The 10068-nt window shown below is 40.5% G+C and overlaps 2 protein-coding genes and 3 non-coding genes across 5 annotated transcripts in view; 1 reads left to right on the top strand and 4 right to left on the bottom strand.

The window, feature by feature from the left end:
- Window positions 1-477: 477 nt before the first annotated feature.
- Window positions 478-549, bottom strand: Trnat-cgu (transfer RNA threonine (anticodon CGU)). Its single transcript has one exon. It is a non-coding gene; the product is annotated as a tRNA-Thr (tRNA).
- Window positions 550-771: 222 nt separating this feature from the next.
- On the bottom strand, window positions 772-843 carry Trnat-cgu (transfer RNA threonine (anticodon CGU)). The gene has a single exon. It is a non-coding gene; the product is annotated as a tRNA-Thr (tRNA).
- A 212-nt stretch (window positions 844-1055) lies between these two features.
- Trnat-cgu (transfer RNA threonine (anticodon CGU)) lies at window positions 1056-1127 on the bottom strand. Its single transcript has one exon. It is a non-coding gene; the product is annotated as a tRNA-Thr (tRNA).
- Window positions 1128-2823: 1696 nt separating this feature from the next.
- LOC137983118 (uncharacterized) lies at window positions 2824-8519 on the top strand. The gene is made up of 4 exons (XM_068830301.1): window positions 2824-4045; window positions 5409-5955; window positions 6365-6509; window positions 7965-8519. Exons 1-4 carry the CDS (start codon window positions 3042-3044, stop codon window positions 8117-8119), a joined length of 1851 nt encoding a protein of 616 aa, XP_068686402.1. The 5' UTR covers window positions 2824-3041; the 3' UTR covers window positions 8120-8519.
- Window positions 8520-8655: 136 nt separating this feature from the next.
- The window catches only part of LOC137983120 (zinc transporter ZIP4-like), a 7492-nt gene continuing 6079 nt past the window's right edge, over window positions 8656-10068 (bottom strand). Inside the window, exons 4-6 of the mRNA XM_068830303.1 lie at window positions 9760-10021; window positions 9253-9440; window positions 8656-8852 (exon numbers count right to left, since the gene is read on the bottom strand). Coding sequence (XP_068686404.1) covers window positions 8706-8852; window positions 9253-9440; window positions 9760-10021 — 597 coding nt within the window. The 3' untranslated portion in view covers window positions 8656-8705. The remainder of the gene's footprint in view (window positions 8853-9252; window positions 9441-9759; window positions 10022-10068) is intronic.

The following is a 10068-nucleotide window of genomic DNA, read 5'->3' as shown; positions in this document are numbered from 1 at the left end:
TGTGGATCATTAGTTTCTAATCGCAGACTCGTACCTTGCCCCCATCGGCTTGAAATCAGGCAATGCTCTGCAAAACAAGGCTTTGACGACAACTAAGCATTCAAAAGTCAATGTTTCATTCTCGACCTTTTACTTCGAACCAGTGTGTGTCAATCCAGGAGTTTTAAGCAAGAAATTTGAAAATTGCGAAAGCTGTTTCGAAGTTGAATGCAGCCTTGTGGGAGATTCGAACTCCCGACCCCTGGCTTACGAGACCAGAGCTCTACCTCTGAGCCAACAAAGGATCAAATGTAATGTAAGAAAAAGTATTGAAAGAACTCCGTTTCACATATTTAGGTTTGAGGACGACTAACCTAAACTTTGCCAAGAAGTGAAAGACAAAACAATCCCTATTTATTAACAAGGTTTCTTCAATTGAGAAATTTGCGACTTTTAATCTGTAAAACCAGTTTCGAAGGAAGGAAAAAATCCTCCTTCAGCCTTGTGAGAGGTTCGAACTCTCGACCCCTGGTTTACGAGACCAGTGCTCTCCCACTGAGCTAACAAGGCAAGCTATCGGTTGTTTTGTCACTGGGATAAAATGCAATGTAAGAAAAAGTAGTGAAAGAACTCCGTTTCAAATATTTAGAGATTGAGGACGACTTACCTAAACTATGCCAAGAAGTGAAAGAATAGACAATCCCCATTTCATTAACAAGGTTTCTTCAGTTGAGAAATTTGCGACTTTTAATCTGTAAAACCAGTTTCGAAGGAAGGAAAAAATCCTTCTTCAGCCTTGTGAGAGGTTCGAACTCTCGACCCCTGGTTTACGAGACCAGTGCTCTCCCACTGAGCTAACAAGGCAAGCTATCAGTTGTTTTGTCACTGGGATAAAATGTAATGTAAGAAAGAGTAGTGAAAGAACTCTGTTTCACAAATTCAGGTTTGAGGACGACTAACCTCAACTTTGCCAAGAAGTGAAAGAATAAACAATCCCCATTTCATTAACAAGGTTTCTTCAGTTGAGAAATTTGGGACTTTTAATCAGTTTCGAAGGAAGGAAAAAAGCCTTCTTTAGCCTTGTGAGAGGTTCGAACACTCGACCCCTGGTTTACGAGACCAGTGCTCTCCTACTGAGCTAACAAGGCACAAGGACTCAAAAATCAAATTTAAGTCATTTAAACATTTTAATTGCTAGGTGCTCTTATAGAAACATAAAATATTTTGCATTTGGGGTTGTACTGGTTCTAAAATGGTCCGTGGAAATTGCAAGAAAGAGACCATTGCTTCGCCACGTAGTCAACAAGGAGAGCTGTGATCCGGTATTCTCGGCATTAATTAGGGAGTTTAAGAAACGACGACGGCTACGGCATTGATAACGCCAAAAAGTAGTAACCCTAACCCTTTTCATACACACTCAGGTGTAAGAACGACTGACAATGCAGACTTAACACTCCCCATTGGGGATTTTCAGGGCCAATGACAGGCAATCAGACCGACCAGAACATTCAACAACAACTGTTAAGAATCCCAACTGGCCGGAGGCAAGTTAGTTGGCTATTTACAAGTGCAGTTGAGAAGTTGAACCATGGACTACCACTGAGGAACAACGTGAACGTGTTTTGAACCCGGGATCACGGGACCTCAAGGCAAACCGACCCTAACCACCGGGCCACACTGCTAAATCCACAGCAAATCACATCCCAAAAATGACAGGATAAAAATCGCCTGTCTAAATGACAATTGATGGTTGGCATCTGACGTCACGGCAGCCATGCTGGTATACAGAACAATGCAGTAAAACGTCTTTTTGGGAATTTGACTCTATTATTATGCAAAACTTGTGGGGCCATTTTCTATTGTTTTTTACACCAACATGGCCTTCTCATCACGTGGATGCAAACCAAGAATTGATGTTAGAAATTTGAGATCTTGAAATTGCAAAAACTGGTCTAAACGGAAGTAAAAACTTTAGACTTGACCGAGCCTTCTGGGAGATTCGAACTCCCGGCGCGTGCTTTACAAGATCAGCGCTCCAGCTCTGTGCTAACAAACAACAACGAATCTTAAAAATAAACCCTTAATAATTAAATTTGTTAAGTGCTCTCCAGGAAAGCAGAAAATATTTCCTGTTCACACTGTAATGTTTTTTAAAAAGATGGAAATTGAAAGAAGTCGACAGATTAAGTCTTTGCCTAGTATTATGTCTTCGATAGAACTTTGAAGTTCAGTAGGGTGGGGTCGAAGCTGTTTTATGGCGTGGAATTCAATGAATAATACTTAATATGCAGAAAAAAGTTTAATAAACTGGCTTTGTTGGAAATTTACAGGAAACTTAAACAAACTGTTTAAAATTCAACGGCGGGTTTAATGAGAAAAATTGTATGCTTAATATAGCATATAACAATGGGTATATACAGAAACCCATAAGGGTTGAAACGTGTAACGGCCCCTTGTGTGCTGGGAAACAAGCTTCTGAATATTCAATTTGCTAAGTACCATATTTGGAACAACAAGAGAGAAACATCTAACCAATCAGTTCGCAAGAACACCATTACGCAATATCACCAATGTTCTCGCGCGAAATTGACTGGAGCGAGGGGTTTCCAAATATGGTACTTAGCACTGAATATTCGGAAGCTGTGAACGCGCGTAACACGTTTCAACCCTTATGGGTTTCTGGTATATACCAATACAACTTTAACATTTTTGTTTTATTTTTAATTTGACTTTTTTCATATTTTTGGACAATTCAACTGCTAAATTAATTCCTTTCTTTTCGTCCCTGAGAACAAAAGTTGTCTGCGCTTGAAAATTCCTTCTTGAGAGTCTTCGTTGCCATGTAAACTTTGGCAACGTACGCTCGGATAAATTTAACATCTATTGTTGAAAGCAACCTTTCCGAGAGGATAGCAAAATTTATCCTTCTTAAGGAAGTTGGATTCATTTGAAGTCTTTTTTCCTAATCAGCACCACAGTGACTTGGAGAATAAGTTTGTACACGCCGAGATAATTGTTTTACTTAACTTGCATTTTTTTTTTAGCAATTTATTTTCATATGCATGAAGAAGGATACAATGCGAACTTTAAAAGTTAGGAAATTGAGGCGAATCATTGACGCTATTTTCACTGTCTTCTCCGTTTTCGGATTGTTAATCATCTACCTTCAGCTGAAAAAAAAGTATTTGAGCGTAGCTAATAAAAGCGATTTGAAGACAGCGGAGGATTTCCAAACAAGCTCACCTGGGCTTCATTATGCCGATGATAACGTTGTGAATGGCAAATTAGCCGTGCAAGTTTGGCGTGATATTTGTGGCGGTAAGTTATCAGACTTAGTAAACTCGCCGTTCTTTCCGCGATTTTCAGAAGAATCCTATTTTATTTCCGAAACAAGAGCGAAACTTGATCAAAACAACTTCGGCCAACGCATAATAGGCTATTTAAAGCCTGAGGAAACAGGTTACTACAAGTTTGTCCTGTATTCTGACGATGGTTCGGAGTTTTGGATCGGCACCAATGGAAGCCTGGGAAGTTTGAGGCTTGCGGCGAGCGTTGCATCTCGGGATAGAATAGGGAGCGCCTCCATCGGAGAAATTCGCTTCGAATCTCAAATAAGCGAGGATTTTCTCTTGGAAAAAGGGAACAGATACCCACTGGAAATAATCCATATTCAAGGTTTGGAAGCTGATTTTGTGGAATTACATTGGATCCGTCCTGGGAAGCATTATTTGGAGCTTATTACATCGGAATATATTTCGCATTCGACTAATTTTCGACAAACATCCAAGTTTAACGAGGCAAAGAATGAAGCCAGCCAACCTGTTGCTTTTAAGACGACAAATTTCTATCTTGTAGCATTCCTAACGGAAGGAATAGTAAAGCGCACCCTTCCGGTTTGTGACAACGTTCTCCCGATCTCAACTGGACTCAAAACAGCCCATACCATCCCGGATGTCGAGGAAGTTACCGTAGTAACGAACGCAGAAGACGCGAATTGGAGAGAAAGCAAGGAAGCCAAAAAGATTGTTGATCTTTTCATGGAGGGACTCGAGAGAATTTTTCCCAAGTAAGAGTCAATCTTATACATATATCATTAGAGAGATTCAGCATCCCGTGAACGTGAAACGCAAACGGCAAAAGTGACTACGTGACCGTGATTTTCGCTTCATTTTCTACGTTTGCCGGCGGCCGCTTGCCGTAAGGCATTTTTGCGTTTTCCGTATACGTGAAATTCTTTTCTCGTTTTCCTCTACATGAGATCATTCATAACCGAAAAAACAGCTTCATCGAAACTCTCAAAATTTGACCGGTAAGGATTTTCATTTTAAATAGCGTCTTTCTTTTACAAGCAATGTTTAGAAAGACTCCGAATTTTTGTTTTTGCTTTTAGTAACCAAAAACTCGAGTTTCCGTGGGTCACGCGAAGATAAAGTCACAACCTTCTCTCTATTTTACGTGAAACGTAAAACGGCAAGCCGACGTTTGCCGTTTTATGTCAAGCCCCGTTTAAACGTTTTGAACATTTGCTTCAAAATGCGTTCAACACTTTGTTGAAACAATTGTTCGGTGCGTTTAAACGGGTCGTCCAACATTGCTGAAAGCGTCAAAAATGTTGAAAGCTTGTGGAAAGCGTGTTGAATGAAAAGTTTAAATCGATTTAAGCTTTCATTCAACATCGATTCAACTTTTCCTTTGTTCTCGAGAATTTTGAATGGTCTTGAAGCCGTTTGAACACTCTGTTCAACAGCGGTAGAACTCACGCATGCTCACAGCAGGCCGCAAAAGTCAATATGGCGTAGTTTATCTGGACGAGAGAGACTGGTTTCTAGTTCTTAGTCCCTCGCAATCAAATTTCGCGAATGTGTTGGTTCTTTTGTTGGCGCAATGTTGGAAAGGTTTGAACAGCCTCTCCACATTTTTTTTTTTGCGTCTAACATTTGCCCAAAATCCGTTCAACGTTTGTTGAAAGAATGTTGGTCAAATGTTGAAACCGTATAAACGAGCCTTAAACGTGATGCTTAACCTCTCTATTGTCTCGTATTTCACAATAATTTGTTCAAGGTTTTACTCCGGCGAGTGCCGAAAAACTAAAAGTAATGTTGCCAATGTCACAGTCGCAGGCAAGCAAATTAGCCAATCACACCGCAGAGGAGATAAATGCAGCCGGGGCTAAACGCGGGAAAACTCGTGGAAACGAGTCTACTTTGCTCTAACCCTCGATTAGACGCCACTGTGACAAGAGATATCTTGAAATCAGTATATAATGCATAACAAAATCGATCTTAAGATCATTTTCCAAACCTATTGAAATCAACTCGATTTTCATCTATAATATTTCTGTTCGATGAGAATCCTAGTTTACACCGAAAGAAGTTATTTGATACACTCCAGTGGCCCATAAACATTTTCTACCTTTTTCTGTTTATTAGAAAATATACCATTACAAGACTTTTTAACCTTGCGCGTTTCCAGCGAATCGATGCTAACGACTCAGGTCTGTATATTTTGGAACTCGAGTTGGCTGGTGATGGACTGGACTATACTGAAAGAGTAATTGAATACGTTTACTTGAAAAACGATAAAGATGAGAAAGCGCCTGGAGAAGTCTCCCAGCTTTGTTATCCGAAGGTCCTGGGTTGGAGCAAAGAAGCTTTCCTTCATTTGATCGTAGCTGTGAATCATGAAGGTCAGCGGTTACATCGATTCCTAGAAAAACTTCAAAGAATTTTCGAGGAAAACCTTGAGGTAGACTTTCGCCTGGTAGTCGTGCATTCTGGGAAATCAGGAATAGATATTGAGAGCATTCTTAAGGAGAGCTTGTTACAGAACTATATTGTTTACGAGTTAGAAGGAGAATTCTCCTGGGCTCGTGCTATTAATCATGGAATTAAATCAATACAAGATCCGACACATGTTGTCCTCACTGCTGAAGTTCACATGGACTTACCAGCCTCTATTTTTGAAGATTGCCGGAAGGTAAGTCATTATGTTCATCGTTGCCGAGCAAAAAGCCAACCTCGTTCCCAAAGATAGGGAAAAGCTCTGGGAACGAGGTTGAGAAAAAGGCTCTTTCTCGGGGTCTAGATATTACCGACAATGAGGGACGTTTTGTGGTCGAGGTTGGCGTTTGGCTCTCCTTGCCGCTGGAAACTAAGAAAGAGGACCAGTTACAAGGCCTTTTGCAGCTGAAGGGGCCAAGCGGCTCATACCTGGAGACGATTGTGAGAATGGCTCTTACTGGCTCTCGATTTGAGGTAATCCTCTACCCTACCTCCGACAGTCAGGTGACCCGTGCATGCATAATTGAAAACCCTTCTGCAACGGTAAGAAGCTTTTCCTTGATCACTGATTCTTTCTTCTAACTTTGTCACTTCTTTGACTTTAGCACTCCATTGCGGGAGAGATGATATATGCGCCTGTCTTGTATGCTCTCGATTGCGGAGCATACCCCGATAATCCAAAGGGATCGTGGGATAGTCATGGATACCAAATGATTGGCATGTATAAGTGGGACTGGGATAGGATTGGAGGTGAGTTAAAATTGACCATTTGCGAGTTCATGTCTGTCTCCTCTTCAAAGCGAAACTAACCGCAACGTTTTTCTCATGAAAATTAGTTTTCATTCATACTTAGAGCGGTTTTCAAATGAGTGTCGTAAAACCAAAACCAAAGTAATTACTTTGGCCAATCAAAAAGGACGGAGACAATCCGTTAAACCAATCAAAACTCAAAGTAATTACACGTAGCCGACACAAAGCGCGGGAAAATGTGCACGCGCGAGCCACGATTTGTTTTGGTTTCACTTCTGATTGGTTGAAAAGGTGGCGCGAGAACTTTGAACCAATCACTGAGTGAACTAATCATAAACCAAAGCAATTTGCTAATTACTTTCGACACTCAATTGAAAACCACTCTAAAGTAGAACTAATTACCATCACAAAAACTTTGCACTTAGACTCGCTTTGAAAAGGAGGCAGGCTTCGAACTGGAAAATGGCCTATTCCTTTGGTTCACTTTCAGTAACAGTCCCTGGTTACTTAAGATGTTTATCATAAAAAGCCTGTTATCATTGAAACCCAACAATGCGACCTTTTATCCCTCTTGTCATTCAGTTCTCTATTTCATTGCTACGAGTATTTTATCGGAAGAACTCCAGCTTTGAAACTTGCGAACTTAACGACTGAGCTTCCCCTGGTGCTAAGGCCCGTTTCAAACGTCGCATTTCACATGTGCCGAATGTGACGCAAATAAGCGTAAACATTAGATTTTTCTCATTTGCGTTAGATTCGGCACATGTGAAATGCGACGTTTAAAACGGGCCTAAACTATATCAAAATGGAAAGCAAGGCATGATAAGGACGATTCTTATGGAAGCAATTTAAGCTGCTTCGGATAAGATTTAACTGCTTAAAGTTGCTTCCTTAAAAGCGGTGATGTTTCCTTAGCAAGACCGGCGTTTCATATCCGCACTTCCAGTTTATGACGCTTCATACATTTTCCTAAACTGAAAAGTTATTACAGTTTGTGTTACATCATCTGTAAGTCACCAACAAACTTGGTTCACCATTTAAAGCTGTTGCAGTTATCTTCCGAGTTTTTAAACCTTTTTTCTCCCATTTATCCAATGGTTTTATCGATCAACTGTTAAAATGGGGTTTATTAACATAATCTTAATGTGCACCATCTGGCTGCCCAGCGTAACGTCATATTAAAAAAACCGATGAATTTGCACTCAAACAGTGCAAGGCAAGAATGGATTATGTGAAAGGTCATATGGCAGCTCTTGTAGGGTTCAATATGATTGACTTACCGACCAAACCGAAACAAAGGCTGAAGAACAGGAACAATGATTTGGACTTTAAAAAGTACAGAATCTGCTTCAATGCCAAAACCCTGGTTCCGAGAGCTGCTACAATACTCCGTGGAAGCTACAGTTGATTTCTCTCCGTGTCATTTTGTATAAATTCTACGCTTTTTTTTGTCAGGACTCAATGAACGCACGACGAATCAGCAAGCAGCCTGGGACCTAGTGAGCCGCAGGTGTTCTCTCGGATTGCGCCTGGCACGAGTTAAAGGCAGAAACCTGTTCCGTCTTTTTTATTCTGAGTCACGTGATTCTAATGGACCATCCAAAGTCTAAATAACTCATTAACTTCCACTGTGTGAATTCGTTAAAGGTCTGTGCAATGTTTGCATACAAACAACTTAGAATATTTACAGTTCTATCAAACGTATATATCCTGTACAAATTAAAGCATGATAAAAAGCTTATAAGTAATGAAATTAACAAATTACATCCTCTTCTTGTTAAAACAATTAGTGCGCCAAGAAAGTGTTTTTGTCGTATTTCGATGGAAATATCACCGAAATAGAATATTCTCGAAATAGAACGTCGAGGCGAACAAAGTTGTAATTTTACTTAAGGAAACAAGATAATACAAGTCGGTTAAATTAAACCGAGGCTTCTGAAAACGTTTTTTTATAAAAATGACGTCATTACTTTCGACTGATCAACAATGCATAGTCTCTTTGGAACGGTGGCGGTTAAAAATGATGATTTGACAGGACCTTCTTCCGGTCAGCAGTTGCTGTAAGTGACAACATATTTTGACAACATATGACAACATTGACAACATGATCTCCTGGGTTTGGTGCACCGTGGGCTCAAGAAGGTACTTTTGAGTCATCCCTTTTAGCCAAAACCCTTTGAAACGATGAAAAATTAGCTAGTGTAAAACTCCCCTAATTTTATCTTCAAAAGCCGCCAGGGCCATCATGATACTGAATCCAAGAACAAGTCCCACGTTTTGAAGTAATACGAAGCATCGCCTGTCTTCTGATTTAAGTAATAAAGAAGCAGACATCTCCGGGATCTAAACGAAAAAAAGAGGCACGTGCAGCGAGTCAGGAGAGTACTACGCGACAAACCATGACAAACTTGCTTAAACGAAACTTTAGTGCACAAATGCCCAAAGTTTCATTCTTCTTCTCTTGAATAGTCTTTGATTGAAAGGTAAACCGGAGACCAATTAATCTGTTTGAATTTCCGGAAATAGAGGGGTGGCTTTTACGCATGCGTTATGGTCTTTTTTAGTTTCCGTTTGGATTGCGCAAGCTCAGAATTCACCATTTTGCTCAAGTTTTTCGTTGTACAAAAGTAAAACATAAATTGGATCATCAATCAAGACGGAAGGCGATCAATCGATTGTCAATAAAAAATTATGAAATTAAGTCCGTTCGTCTAAAGAAGCCGTGTTCTTTTGCCCCACTCACCATCTCTGCCAGGGCAAGGAAAAGAAACATGCCAGCGATGACAGCAAATATCCAACCAGACAGATTAAAACTGGCGCCGAGTACAGCGCCAACGACCACGCCCACATAGGAGATGATATAACAGAGGGAAAGAAGGCAGAGAGCGTTTTTAGCGACGACTCCACAGGACACGAAAATAACAAATGTACCTAAAGAAAAAATAGCATTTGAAGTAAGTGAATGAAGAATATAGAAAAGGAATTGATGAATGTTATCCCCGGCAAACTAATTTTACTAAGGGCGCTTTCTTTTTGTCAAAACTGGCCGGCCAGACCTGTCAGTTTGCAAAGAAATGTATGATAATCCTTCGCATTCTTCTAAAGGAGTATAGATCATCTTCGAAGTGTATTAATTTGAAGGAGTTGTAGAGTTAGTCCTTCCAAATTTATTTGCGCCTATTTTGACCCTTTTACGAGACGACTAGCAATCCGAGGAAGAACGAACATTTTAGAAGTCCAGTGTACATACCAACTCCGTGCGGAATTTCGTGGATCAGTACTGCAAGTGATGTGCTTAACCCTTCTGCTACAGAGCTGGCGAAAGATGCTCCAATTGCAAGGCCATCACTCACGGTATGTAATACTTTACCAAACACCATCATCCATAGTAGCGCTCTTTTGTTTCTACTCTCAGGCTTCTCATGTATGCTGGCATCACCACGATGTAACAGCTTGAAATCTTCGAAGCTTTCAGAGGGTGAGATGACGGTGCGCGAGTGTGAATGGTCTCCCTGCCAAAAGAAAATGCGGGGGTTTGCGTTTACGAGTTGCTTCTTCA

The sequence above is a fragment of the Montipora foliosa genome, chromosome 13 (genome assembly GCF_036669935.1).
Source record: "Montipora foliosa isolate CH-2021 chromosome 13, ASM3666993v2, whole genome shotgun sequence".
Taxonomy (NCBI): Eukaryota; Metazoa; Cnidaria; class Anthozoa; order Scleractinia; family Acroporidae; genus Montipora; species Montipora foliosa.
The sequence above is the reverse complement of the archived record's forward strand: the minus strand, read 5'-3'. Positions and strand labels throughout refer to the sequence as shown.

Excerpts from the sequence above, each read along its gene's own strand:
- LOC137983118 (XM_068830301.1), top strand. The coding sequence starts at position 3,042 with ATGAAGAAGGATACAATGCGAACTTTAAAAGTTAGGAAATTGAGGCGA. Across the intron at positions 5,956-6,364 it reads TTTTTGAAGATTGCCGGAAG|CACTCCATTGCGGGAGAGAT; the intron begins GTAAGTCATTAT and ends CTTTGACTTTAG. Across the intron at positions 6,510-7,964 it reads GGACTGGGATAGGATTGGAG|GACTCAATGAACGCACGACG; the intron begins GTGAGTTAAAAT and ends TTTTTTTGTCAG.